The sequence below is a fragment of the Oryctolagus cuniculus genome, chromosome 8, assembly GCF_051225735.1.
Source record: "Oryctolagus cuniculus isolate XC-2025 breed Fujian yellow rabbit chromosome 8, ASM5122573v1, whole genome shotgun sequence".
NCBI classification, from domain to species: Eukaryota; Metazoa; Chordata; class Mammalia; order Lagomorpha; family Leporidae; genus Oryctolagus; species Oryctolagus cuniculus.
The window spans coordinates 111,523,698-111,538,309 of NC_142874.1; the positions used below are offsets into that span (position 1 = coordinate 111,523,698).

Consider the following 14,612-nt stretch of genomic DNA (forward strand, 5'->3'; position numbering starts at 1 on the left):
ATAATGTTAACCACATAAAAAATTAGTTAAAATGCAATCAGTCTTACAAGAAAGATTTTTCTATATAAGTCTTCAATTATGAAGACTTCAGGTTCTTAAACTCTTTATTTGTAACTCTTCAAAGTATATTTATTGATCCCCATTTAATTTTCAGCAATGTATACAGTCTCCAAAAGGAAAATGTTTATGATTTTATTTTACACTTGGATGCTTATAATTGTACATAGTCTAATGTTGTCTGTAGACCTTTTCTGAACTCAGAGCCTCCCCAAGAGCTGGAAAATCCACTTATAGTTAGCACTATATATTACAGGATAAATCTGACACTTTCAGGGGAGATCTTCTGATCTCTGATTTCACTATTTCTTCTCAAAAGATCTTTTAAATCCCTTTTCAGTAGACAATTATATGCTTAGGAAAATAAAGCAGAAATAGAAAATGGAGTCACATTTTTGGATTTTATGTTGACCTTGTTCTGAAGAACTCATAGTTCATATGCGTTAGTTCATTTCATCTCTAGAAAGAAGGTATAATAAATCATATTCATCTTTTTACAGATGAAGGAAATGAGAAAATGGAAATTGGGTGCTTTCCCAAGCCCATGGACTGGATGGAAAGCAAAAATTACAACCCAGATCTGTTGACAGTAGTCTTTCTGATAAACCGTGCTATATATATTTGCCTTAAAAGATTTCAGAAAAGTTTAATCAACCTCTTTCTACAAGGATGCTTTTGGAATGTTTTATTGAGAACTAGAAAATACAAAAAGTAGTATGTCACTGTGTAGTGATGGCATGGAGGCAGTGTTGGTCCCAATCAGGCTTTTAATTATGCAGTAGGGAAATCATACATTAGAATTTGCATACAGAACACACTGGATAAACCACCCAAGGTTTCCAGGGTACCTCCAGTGTGTCTTAGCCGTAGAGGGCAGAGTTGCACAGCATCTGCAGGGGTGGTGTCTCTGAGCCGGAAAGCACAGGTTCTTGAAGGGCACTCAGTCTCAGCGTTATGGCTGGCGGTTCAGCAGAGCCCCAATGCCTGGGAGCACAGGGCTGGCTGGGAGAACTCTCTCACAAGAAGAGCTGAATGTGGAGGCTGACCCGGAGCTTCTGCTCGGCCACACTCAGAAGAATCTGTTCGGAGTCCCCAGTGGCCTCCTCAGTCTGTGTTTATGTATTTTTGGACAGTCAGGGTAGGGTTGATAAAGTCCCAAGGAGGATGTGCACAGGCCATGGGTGGTTCTTACCAAGTCCATGCAGATCTCCTGTTATCAGCTTGGCTCTTGCTTATTTTTGTTAATATTATGATGAAGCTTTTTAATTTTTGCTCCTTACAGTGTAAAACATGGTCCTTATGTTATTGTTTTAGTTGGGGGTGAAATAAGGGCAAGTGAGTAGAAGTGATGACAGATGTATAATAAATGAATAGTTTTAATACAGACACTTTTCCAAATTGAACTAAGCATGCTTTGTATATAAAGTGGAAGGAGCAGCTACCTGTACCAGGATGGAGAATATCCAAGAATGTTTCGCCATAAATAATGTAAGAGTAGCTCCAACGGCATTGCTTTCAGGGGAAAAGAAAAATATTTAATTCCCTGTGATCAAAATGAGTAGTGAAGTGTACTTAATTTATGATTCCAGTGCTGTTTATTACCTATGATGTAAAATAACTGCAATAGCCTGGACACATGTTTACAATGATTTGGAAAACAATTAAGGAGGCTGCATTTTATTTAGTCTCAAATACAGTCATTAAATGGTGCTAGTATTAAAAACAATACATGATCTTTTTCCTTAGTGCTTTAGTAATATAAAGTTACGATGACTCCATATGATTATATTATCATTTTATTTAGCACAATTTGTAGTTGTCAGAACTAAATTATTAAAAAAAATACTACAGGGGTCGACATGACCTAGCGAGTAAAGCCACCACCTGTGATGCTGGCATCCCGTATGGCACAGGTTTGAGTCCTAGCTGCTCCACTTGGAATGCAGCTCCTTGCTAATGGCCTGGGAAGAGCAGTGGAAGATGGCTTAAGTCCTTGGGCCCTTGTCACCCACATGGGAGACCCAGAAGAAGCTCCAGGCTTCAGCCTGGCCCAGCCCTGGTTGTTGCCACCATTTGGGGAATGAACCAGGATGGAAGAACTCTCTCTGTGTCTCTCCTCTCTCTCTGTAACTCTCTCAAATAAATACTAAGTAAATCTTTAATTAGCTTTTAACAGATTCAATATAGTTCCTAGATACAATTCTAGAAATGTAAGGATGTTCCTTTCCTCCTTACCTCCCCCTCTCTCCACGCTACCCTCTCTCCCCCCTTTCTTTCTTTTTTTGTACCAAAATATATTTTTAAAATTTTTCCAGAGTAGACTTATCTGACAAAATTCTATTTAAAATTAAGCTAAAGAAAGGTCAGATATTTGGCACAGGGGTTTAGCCTCTGTTTGGCACACCCTCATCCCTTATTCAGTACAAGTTCTGGCTCTTCTTCGCCTTCCAGCTTCCTGGTAATGCACACCTAGGCAGGTAGCCAAATAGATTGGTTCCTGTCACCCACATGAGAGATGTGAATTGAATTCTCAACTCCTGGCTTCTGCCTGACCCAGCCCCAGCAGTTGGGACCATTTTGGGAATGAATCAGCAGGTGGAAGAGGCCTCTCCCTCTCGTCCTCTGTGCTTTTTAAGTAAATAAAATCTGTTAATTTTAAAAAACACTATAGGATGAGAAGCAACCAATCTTGAGAAAGATCTAGAGCAGTGTTCAGGACAGAGGAACAGTATATACAATGGCCCTAACTCACAAGGGGCTTTAACCTAAAAACATGTAGCATGGGAGGAATGGGGAAAATAGAGATGAGATTAAAAAGTATTCAAGTGTTAGAACTGAAATGAGTTTAGGTTTTATATAAAATACAATTGTACACCATTAAGACTTGGTAAACAGGGTAGTAGAATTTACATTTTTGGAAGATAACTTTGGAGGTGGGCTTTGTAGTACAGATTAAGCTACTGCTTGGGACACCCATATCCCATATCAGAATGCCAGTTATAGTCCACACCTGACTCAGCTCTTCTGATTCAGCTTCTTGCTAATATGACTGGGAAGTCTGCAGATGACAGCCAAAGTACTTGCATCGCTGCCGCCCACATGACGGGCCAGATGGGGTTCCTGGCTCCTGGCTTAAGCCTGCCCTAGCCTTGGCTCTTGGGGGCAAATGGGGGATGAAACAGGAGAATCTTGGAAGATTCTCTCTGTCTCTCTGTGTCTCCCTCCCTCTGTGTCATTCTGCCTTTCAAACAAATTAATAAATACTTTTTTAAAATGCCCAATCCACTTAAAAAAAGAAAAGTGATTCTGGCTGCTGAGTAGAGGCTAATTGGATAAGCCAGGTAGAGGCAGGAAGGCCTTTCTGAAGGCGATTGCAGAGATCTAGTCAACCAAGCATGTCAACAGGGAACAGGGTGATGGCAGCGCAACTGGAAATAATAACGTGAAGTAAAGTATCTTTCTTATTAAAGATTTATTTATTTGAAAGAGTTACGAGAGAGAAAGAGAGGCAGAGAGAGAGGTCTTCCATCTGCTGGTTCACTCGGAAGTGGGGAGAGAGCTGGATCAGAAGTGGAGCAGCTGGGACTCTGAACCTGGCACCCATATGGGATGCTGGCACTGCAGGCAGCTGCTTTACCTGCTGTGCCACAGTGCTGGCCCTGAAGTAAAGTATCTTTGAGAATTTAAATCCCCAACGTTTACTGACGGATTTGATGTGGTGGACTAAGGAAGCTGAAGAATTTGAGGATCGGTGTCGTATTTCTATTTTAAGCCATTAGTTGAATGATGGACTATTTATTGTAATAGGAAAGTTTGAAGGGGAGTGGACAGTTCTCAATGTCTCAATGTGAGAAGCAAAACACTAGTTTTAAGCATGCTCAATTTCAGGTGCTTCTGAAATTTCACTTACATAAGTTTCAAGGTGAAGAAGGTGGTACTAAGAATATAAATTTGGGATTTATCAGGGTTTAGATAATAATTAAAACTTTTTAACAGGTAAAATTATTAGAAAAAGATGGAATTCTAAAACTGATACATGATGAAATCCAGCTTTTGGTTATCTAGTAGAGAAGGAGAATAAAACATTCTAAGAATTAGCAATCTGAGGAGTAGGAGGTAACCAGACTTGTAAAAGGGGAAAATGATTCAATAAGGAATAGTCATCAGTATCAGTTATGGCTAGGAAGTAAGATAGGGATGCAAAAGTACCCACTGGATTCGGAAAGTGAAGGTCCTTCTTGATACATAATGAGAGTTGCCAAGGTTTTCAGTAGTTGGAAGCTGAGTAAAGAGGATACAATAACAAGTAGGAAGTAGGAAATTGGAGTTAGCAGTAGCTAGAGGGAAATGTGGTAATAAGGGAGAAGTTTGATTTAATTATAGGAGATTCTAGGTAATGTTAATAAACCAATGGGAATGACTCAGTACAAAGGGTGAGTAATGAAGATATAAGCAGATATAGGAGAAGTTAACCAAAGCAAAACCTTTGATAAAATAAAAGGAGAGGGGATCCAGAATTTGTATTGGGGATTGGCCTTCCAATGGTAGGAAAATTCCTTTTTTTTTTTTTTTTTTTTTTTTTTTTGACTGGCAGAGTGGACAGTGAGAGAGAGAGAAAGGTCTTCCTTTGCCGTTGGTTCACCCTCCAATGGCCTCCGTGGCCGGTGCACTGTGGCCGGCGCATCATGCTGATCCGATGGCAGGAGCCAGGTACTTATCCTGGTCTCCCATGGGGTGCAGGGCCCAAGCACTTGGGCCATCCTCCACTGCACTCCCTGGCCACAGCAGAGAGCTGGCCTGGAAGAGGGGCAACGAGGACAGAATCTGGCACCCCGACTGGAACTAGAACCCGGTGTGCCGGCGCCGCAAGGTGGAGGATTAGCCTAGTGATCCTCGGTGCCGGCCGGAAAATTCCTTTTTCCAAACAGGGAGAATATCTGCAGACACAGGTAGTTAGGTAGATTAGTCACAGAAAGATGAGAAAGCTCTCCTCTGACCATTTCTGTTTTCTCAGAGGAATATGAGAAAAATCATCACCTAAAGGAGAGCAGGGAGCTAAGGTGGCAAATTTGAAGATTGAGGAACACAGAAAAAGTCATTGTGGAAAGTTAGTGAACTTACTATTAAATGGTATTATGAGTGTCCAGTGTGAGTGACCATGAGTTTATGTCAGCCATATGTACTTGTTTACTTTTTTCCAAGTTTTGACAGTTTACCGATAGTAAAGATAGAAGGCGGCAGACAAGTGAATTCATTTATGCCTTTTGATCCTTCAGTCATTTTAATCTAATCTATCAATTTTGAAAAATATTCCTGTTCTCTATACAATAAAATTTCAAGTTGAGTTTCAAAATGTGCTTTAAGACTGTAACTTACCTGAGAATATGCTAACACAGACATGTTTATAAGTTTTCAAATTACTTTGATTAGGACCTAGAGTCTGTGATAGTCAGTGTCTAAATGCGGTTTGGTGTGTTTCTTGATATACATTATATGGCATGCCCCCAATATGGATGTTATCCTTATTTACATTTCAGTAGACCCATTTTCAGAGGAGGGTGAGTTCAAGAAAAGCCCAATGTTTGGATCTATTCCTCAAATAAGCAATTACTTGTTGCCATTCTGAAATGAATTCATTTTTCTATGACTTTTTAAGGATTTTAAAATTTATGGTCAGGCCGGCGCCGCGGCTCACTAGGCTAGTCCTCTGCCTTGCGGTGCCGACACTGGGTTCTAGTCCCGGCTGGGGTACCAGATTCTGTCCCAGTTGCCCCTCTTCCAGGCCAGCTCTCTGCTGTGGCCTGGGAGTGCAGTGGAGGATGGCCCAAGTGCTTGGGCCCTGCACCCCATGGGAGACCAGGATAAAAGTACCTGGCTCCTGCCATCCGATCAGCGTGGTGCGGCGGCCATTGGAGGGTGAACCAACGGCAAAGGAAGACCTTTCTCTCTGTCTCTCTCTCTCTCCCTGTCCACTCTGCCTGTAAAAAAAAAAAAAAAAAAAAAAAAAAAATTATGGTCAGGAAATTAAATTTTATAGGTTTAAAAACAATTAAAATCTTAAGATGAGTTAGTAAGCAATTATTACTAGAAAGTTTTTAGTCATTATTTTATATTGCAGATAGATTGTCAGAGAAATTATAGAAAGTAGTACAGAAATTGTCAGTGTTCATGAGCTACCGAATTAATAACTATTAAGTATTTTTCTACAGTTCTTTTGATAATGGATATATATATAAATCTTTTGTTGAATCTATGGATTCATAAATTTTCTTTTTTTTTTTTGACTTTTTAAAAGCTGTTTATTTTGAGATAATTATAGATTGCAGAAAGTTACATAAGTAGTCCAGAGGTTCTGTACCTTTGCCGTAGCTTCTTATGGAAGTAGTCTTACATGGCTGTAGTGTAATTCTTTTTTTTTTTAATTTTCAATTATCTTTATATACAGAAGATCAATTTAGCGTATATTAAGTAAAGAGTTCCACATTTTGCTCCCACACAGAAACACAAAGTGTTTTTGAGTACTAGTTATAGCATTAATTAAACACCTAAGAGTAATTGTGTATTAATTACAGAGTTCAACCAATAGTTTTAATTAAAACATAAAATGCAACTTTTGTATTGTTGTGGCTCCCCCCCCAACCTCCCTCCCTCCCGTGGCCCTCCCCTCACCCACTCACTCTCCCATCCCACCCTTCATCACGTTTCATTTTCAATTACCTTCATATACTGAATATCAACTTAGTATATACTAAGCAGGAATTTCAACAGGTTGCACTCACACAACCGAACCAGGTATAGGGTATTGTTCGACTAGTAGTGTTGTTTTTGAGTTTCATAGTTAAACATATTAAGGACAGAGATCCTACATGGGGAGCATGAACCCAGTGACTCCCATTGTTGATTTAACAATTGGCACTCTTATTTATGACGTCAGCAATCACCCGAGACTCTTGCTATGAGCTGTCTAGGCAATGGAAGCCCCTTGAGTTCACCAACTCTGAATTTGTTTAGTCGAGGCCGTATCACAGTGGAGGTTCCTTCCTCCCTTCAGAGAAAGGCGCCTCTCTCCTTGATGGCCTGATCCTTCTGCTGGGGTCTTGTTCACCAGGATCTTTCATTTAGATTGTTTTTTGCCACCGTGTCATGGCTTTCCATGCCTGTGAGACTCTCATGGGTCTTTTAGCCATATCCGAATGTCCCAAGGGTTGATTCTGAGGCAGGAGTGCTGTCATAAATTAATTTCTAGAGAGACACTTTTTTGTATTTCTCAATGCATGTATAAACTGCTGCTTTGAAAACTGGAAAGTCTTACTGGTGTTAAACTACATCAAGAACTAAAGGATAAGAAGTTGTATTATATTGCAGTTGATACATTGATATATGAATTTTGTTGTCTATTTTTCTTAAGACGTATTTTATTTTAAAGTCAGAGTTACAGAGAGAGAGAGAGAGAGAGAATATCTTTTATCCACTAGTTCATTCCCCAGGTGGCTGCAACAGCCAGGGTTGGGCCAGGCCAAAGCCAGGATCCAGGAGCTTCATCTGGGTCTCCCATGTGGATGACAGGGGTCCATATACTTGGGCTATCTTCCACAGCTTTTTCCAGGCCATTAGCAGAGAAATGGATCAGAAGTGGAGTAGCCGAGACACAAAGTGATGCCCATATGGGATACTGACATTATGGGCCACAGCTTTACCCACTGTGCCACAACACCAGCCCTGAAAACACCATTTTAGTACATGGTGATCTGCCATAGAAAAAATTAAATTTCCCTCATGATTTAAACACAATCAAATTATCTGAATTTCAAATACTATAAAAATGTCTGAAAACATATAATATTTTATAATATTATAAATAATATATATTATTATGTTTATGTATTATAATAAAACCTTGATACTTAAGAATTCCTAGTGTCACATTATTTTCATCCACAATATAGTCAGATTTGTTTTTTCTTCTTTGAACATATTTAACAGACCATAATAGGGGCTGGCGCTGTGTTGTAGCGAGTTAAGCCAGTGTCTGCAGTGCCAGCATCCCATATGGACACTGGTTCGATTCCCAGCTGCTCCACTTCCAATGCAGCTCCCTCTGCACCTGGGAAAGCAGCAGAGAATGGTCCAAGTGCTTTGGCTCCTGCACCCATGTGGAGATCTGAAGGAGCTCCTGGCTCCTGGTTTTGGCCTGGCCTAACCCTGGCTATTAAGGCCATTTGAGGAGTGAACCAGCAGATGGGAGATCTCACTCCTTTTTGTCTCTTCCTCTCACTGTAACTCTTTCAAATAAATAAAATAAAGTAAAAACCAGCATATACCAGAGCTTTATAATGGTTAGTACATGTTTGAGTTATACCTTTAGAAGTTAAAGGAGTACACTGTATATTATCCCAAATCACTTCATGGATAATATTCTATCAAACTAGATTGTATATAATACTTTTATATATATTTTTGAACCAAATAGTTCACCTTTGGTGAATATAAACTAATACTACTCAAAAAAGTAAATTTAATATGTTATTTATTTTATTAAATGTGAGACTTTGTACTATAAAAAGTTATATGAGCATTAGCATCTCTACTTTTATCACAATTCACAATTCACCATCCAATTCTATCGCTTATCCTTCATTTGGAGAAAGCAGGAAATTACCACCACGCTCATTGTCCATAATGGGTTACAAACCAGTTTATTTTCTAAAAATTCTGTGCATACATCATAGATTCTTATCATTCCAGGAAGAAGCTCTACATCTGATGTACTAGACATACACAAGGCTCCATTCTCTCATCAGACCTTTCTTAACAAAGGGCTTAGTAAATCTATGGGATTTCTGTCCATCAGAGACACGCAAGATGAAGAAGAGCATTTCAAGGACATCTCCTCAGACATTAATTCTGGACATGAAGACTGTGAAAATACTGACTCCCTTTATCAGTTCAGATCCAGTGGTCCAGAAAAAAAAGTTATCCATAGCACTGATGGGCTTCCAAAGAAAAAGATTTGGGCGTCATCCATGGACTTGCTTTGTATGACTGACAGAGACTTCTCTTCTGGAGAGACTGGGGGATACCGTCACTGTCACCCGGAGTCAGTAACAGGGCGCACATCAACTACTCCCAGGAAAAAAGAGGCAAGATACTCCGATGGAAGCATAGCCTTGGATGTCTTTGGTCCTCAGAAAGTGGATCCAATATATCCCACTCGGGAATTGCCCACCTCCTCAGCGATTTCAAGTGCTTTGGACCGAATCCGAGAGAGACAAAAGAAACTTCAAGTTCTGAGAGAAGCCATGAATGTGGAAGGTTAGTAATTTCCTGTGCATTTGAGAGAGAACTAAATTGAAATACTTAAAATTGTGTTTTGAAATAAAGAAGGGCCATGAAACCATTCTAAAAATCTTATTTTCAAGCCTTTGAGCATAGGTCAGTCTCTTCTTTGTGAGTGTGTTTTCCCTTCCCTCAAGTCCCTAATCGAAGTACGCTGCTTCGTAGAGTCATTGCTGTGAAGCACCCAGTGCAGTCACTCCCGGTCTCGTGATGTTTCAGGTTGTATGTGTGTAGATTGTAGGCTTCTCAAGGGAAGGAGGCGTGTTTGCGACGTCTTCATCCTTCACAGCACTGCCGTCACGCGCTACCTCTGAGAGGCTTCAGTAAATGACTGACGGAAATGAGAAGGAGCAAGTCCAAATCTGCAATCCTAGGAAGGCAGAATGGCATGGTGATGTGCAGTGTTTCCTAAACTACCAGCTTCAAAAACCACGCTGTAGGGCACAACTCCAGAAGAGGATGATTGGTTGGGTCTGGAATGAAATTTTAAACCTACGGTTTCAAGATCATAGTATTTTGGTTTATACTCATTTGTAGATTTAGAGTCAGAGCCTCTAGGTTGGAATGACCCTAGTTATATGATCTTTACTTCAGCAGTTGGGCTTGATCTCTCCAACTCTAAGTTACCTCACAGGTAAAATGAGCTTGCCAAAGATAGATTAGATAATAAATGGTTAATCTATATTATTAGTTTGAAGAATATAAAGTAACTTTATAAATACTAAATTATTATTCCAGGGAAAAGCTGTGTTTTAAAAATATGATTCATACAAAAACTCAATATATTGAATGGAATAAAATTATGTTCTAGACATATGGATAAAGGCTATTCCTGGTATAAATATATACAAGACAAAACAAATAAGTGAATTTTCAATCTAATCCTCATTTTTTTAAAGATTTATTTATTCATTTGAAAGGCAATTTTAGAAAGAGGGAGAGACAGAGATCATCCATCCACTGGTTCAGTACCCAAATGGCCACAATAACCGGAGCTGGGCCAACTGAAGCCAGGAGCTTCTTGCAGTTCTGCCACGTGGTTGCAGGGGCCATCCACTGCTGCTTTCCCAGGCACATCAGCAGGGAGCTGGATTAGAAGTGGAGCAGCTGGGACTCAAATCAGCACCCACAGGGGATGCTGGTGCTGCAGGCGATGGCTTTACCCACTGCACCACAACACCAGCCCCTAATCCTGTACATTTTTTTTTTTTTAAGATTTATTTTTTTGGGAGGCAGAGGCAGAGAGAGGGAGAGAGAGAGAAAGTAAGTCTTCCATCCATTGATTCACTCCCCAAATGGCCGCAACGGCTGGAGCTGGGCCGATCCAAAGCCAGGAGCCAGGAGCCTCTTCCAGGTCTCCCATGCGGGTGCAGGGGCCCAAGGCCTTGGGCCATCTTCTGCTGCTTTCCCAGGCCACAGCAGAGAGCTGGATCAGAAGTGGAGCAGCTGGAACCGGAGCCCACATGGGATATCGGCACTGCAGGCAGTGGTTTTACCCGCTGTGCCACACTCGGCCGCAATTTCTAAGACTTAAATTTTTTAACTGCTCTAGCTCCCTAAACAAACCCTGGGATGTAACTACTTAAAGGAAATTGTTAGATGCTTTCTAGTTCAAAGAAAGGAATTGGGCATCGTTAAGGGTCATAGCCATCTTTCAGGTCATTGTTCCAGTATATTTTTAATTCACAGACTGCCTATATTCTTGCTAAGGCCTGTTGCTCTGTACTTAAGCTTTAAGCATAGATATGAGTTGTGTTTTACTTCTAGTAAAAGAGGCTTTTGTAATATTTTTTCAAATTAGGAACTGCAAATCAATAAAGAATTTGAAACTATGGAGGAAATTATTGAAAACAGTTGATATTATGGTTTGCCTATAACACGTGTTTCAAAAAACACTATCCAACTTAATGAAATTGTTATGTATGAAAGGTTTTCAAAAAGTTAATGAGAAATGCACGTTAACTTTTAATTCCATTTTTCTACCAGAATTTTTTCTGAGAGGCAGAGGGACAGAGAGAAAAAGACAGGCAGACGGAGAGCTTCCATCTGCTGGTTCATTCCCCAAATGCCCACAACAACTATGGTTCAGACATATCAGGGTTGGCCCGTGCTGAAGCTGAGAGCAGAAACTCAATCTGGGTCTCCAATGTGGGTGACAGGAACCCAACTACTTGAGCCATCATCTGCTGCCTCCCAGGTTGCACATTAATGTTATATATAATATATAGTATAATTTTAATCTGAAAACTCTCAAAAACAGGAAATAAGAATTTGGAAATTTGTTTTGTGCATTATTTCCCATTCAACTTTTGACAGCAAAGAGTAGGCTCTTCCTGTAGCTTTAAAAAAAATCTGCCATTTCAAAGTTATGTTTCATATGTTGTATCATGTAACTATATAACAGCCACCATAAGAAAGCATGCCGCATGGAGATATTTATATAAGGAAATCTTGTCCATTGTAGAAAAAAAAACCTTCAGTGATTCAAATAGATAGATAAAACCATTATAGGCTCAGAATATAAGTGATGAAGATCCCTGCCAATATAGATGACTATTTCTTTTTCTTTTTCTTTTTCTTTTTTTTTTTTTTTACAAGCAGAGTGGACAGTGAGAGAGACAGAGAAAGGTCTTCCTTTGCCTTTGGTTCACCCTCCAATGGCCGCCACGGCCGGCACACCGCGCTGATACGATGGCAGGAGCCAGGTGCTTATCCTGGTCTCCCAGAGGGTGCAGGGCCCAAGCACTTGGGCCATCCTCCACTGCACTCCCGGGCCACAGCAGAGAGCTGGCCTGGAAGAGCGGCAACTGGGACAGAATCTGGTGCCCTGACCGGGACTAGAACCGGGTGTGCTGGCGCCGTTAGGCAGAGGATTAGCCTATTGAGCCACGGCGCCGGCCAGATGACTATTTCTAACTTTTAAACACAGGAGTACATTTTCTGTTAAAATGTAAATATTTTAAAAATCAGCCAGCACTGTGGCATAGTAGATTAAGCCTCTGCCTGTGGCCCAACATCCCATATGGATACTAGTTCATGTCCCAGCTGCTCCTCTTCTGATCCTGCTCTCTTCTTATGGCCTGGGAAAGCTGCAGAATATGGCCCAAGTGCTTGGGCCCCTGCTCCTGTGTGGGAATAAGCCCAACTCCAGCCATTGTGGCCATTTAGGGAATGAACCAGCAGATGGAAGACTTCTCTCTTTGTCTCTCCCTCTCTCTCTCTCTGTAACTCTGCCTCTCAAATAAATAAATGAATCTTTAAAAAAAAAAATTTCTAATCATTTCATCTGTGTTTTAATTTCAGAAGATTATTTGATTTAATATTTGGTACATTAGTAATACTACAGATTAGTGAAGTTTGGGAAAATTTTTAAGTGATTTTTATGAAATATACATTTTTAAATTTTAATTTATTTGATAGGCAGAAAGAAAGTGGGGGATAGAGTTCCCATCCTCTGGTTCACTCCACAAACAGCCATGATTGCCAGGGGTAGGCCAAGGCTGAGGCTAGGAGCCAGGAACTCAATCCGGGTGCCCCATGTGCATAGTGGGAACACAGTTACTTGAGCTGTCACTGCTGCTGTTTGGGTTTGCATTGGTGGGAAGCTGGAGTCAAGCCTCAAAGGCAGGTGTTGGTGAGCCCAGGCACTATGATGAAACACAGGCTTCTTAACTGTTAGGCCAAATACCTGAACCAAGAAATGTTTTTATGCTTGAACCTTGGTTTGAGAATTTAGCAGGAAAGAAATCAAACAAAATGGAAATATATTGTTAAATTAAACTGTAATAGTCTAATATGTTTGTTTAATGGGTGATTTTTTTATTCCTATAAGTATATATATTACAATATTATAGCATATGATCCCTTTATCTTTTTTTTTTTATTTTTTTGACAGGCAGAGTGGACAGTGAGAGAGAGAGACAGAGAGAAAGGTCTTCCTTTGCTGTTGGTTCACCCTCCAATGGCCGCCGCGGCCGGCGCGCTGCAGCCGGCGCACCACGCTGATCCGATGGCAGGAGCCAGGAGCCAGGTGCTTTTCCTGGTCTCCCATGGGGTGCAGGGCCCAAGCACTTGGGCTATCCTCCACTGCACTTCCCTGGCCACAGCAGAGAGCTGGCCTGGAAGAGGGGCAACCGGGACAGAATCCGGCGCCCTGACCGGGACTAGAACCCGGTGTGCCGGCGCCGCTAGGCGGAGGATTAGCCTACTGAGCCGCGGCGCCGGCCTCCTTTATCTTTTTAGGCAACATGTGTGTACATGTGTGTTAATGAAATTCAAATGGACCAACATTTTTCCAAATGTACATCATCTATAAAGATGCCTTATTTGTTTAAAAAATAACTAGTTATGAAACATCATTTCTAGATTTTGAAATTTTAGGTTTCACAGGAGATGCAAGCAAAGGGAAAGCTTTCTTTTTAAAAATAAAATATGCTTTGAATTGTTTGGTACAGGACAGTTTCTATCCTGAAATCTTTCTTTTTCTTTGCTGTTGAAGAGTTATAAAAAGTATTTTCTATTACAAAGAACATACCCACTTTCCCTGTAGAGGATATTTTACAGCAAAGTTAAACAAGTAAAATGTAAAACTGTTAGTTTATTGAGGAATTACTTGTACCACATTGAATAATCCTCTATTATCCTTGGAATTAGTCATAAATTATGTTTGCATTAGACTAAATGCATTATTTGAAAGGAATGTTTGAGGTTTGAAATTCAAAAGAAATAATTCTTGTTATTTAGTTGAGTAACTTGCTGGTTTAAGATTGTACTGTTTTTCTAAAGGTGAGGTAATTTATGTTAGCTGTGCAAACAAAAGTGCAGATTGCTAATACGAAGATTTTAGTCACTATACAAAGAAGAAGAAAATAGAAAATAATATAAATACTACCTATCTCATTTAATTCTCATGAAAAGTAGGCTCTCCAGATCCCTTTTGTATGGGGCATATCAAGCAGAACAGTAGATATCATTAATGTACACATTTTATTGTACACACTTCTTTCTTTTTAAATATTTGTGTTTTAAAACATTTTACAATAAATGCCCTGTACAGTTGTTGTGGTCTTTAAATTTGACAGTTGCTAAGGGGTTTCAGTAATTTAGAATTATGAAAAGTCTTATACATGTTACCTAAGCATTTGCTTGTGCTTGGGAAGATTTAATAGCTTACCCCAAATCAAATAGCTAGCTTTTTTATCATTTGGGATATTGTAGAT

At 40.1% G+C, this 14,612-nt stretch overlaps 1 protein-coding gene across 9 annotated transcripts in view; it reads left to right on the top strand.

Moving 5' to 3' along the window:
• PTPN13 (protein tyrosine phosphatase non-receptor type 13) overlaps positions 1–14,612 on the top strand; it is a 241,934-nt gene that overhangs the window by 111,528 nt on the left and 115,794 nt on the right. For 8 of the 9 annotated variants that reach the window (XM_008267633.5, XM_008267635.5, XM_089303139.1 and 5 more), the window contains exon 7: positions 8,803–9,369. The exons of the other annotated variant lie outside the window; for it this stretch is intronic. In XM_008267633.5, the coding sequence (XP_008265855.3) occupies positions 8,803–9,369 (567 nt within the window). The remainder of the gene's footprint in view (positions 1–8,802; positions 9,370–14,612) is intronic. 9 annotated transcript variants of the gene reach the window in all.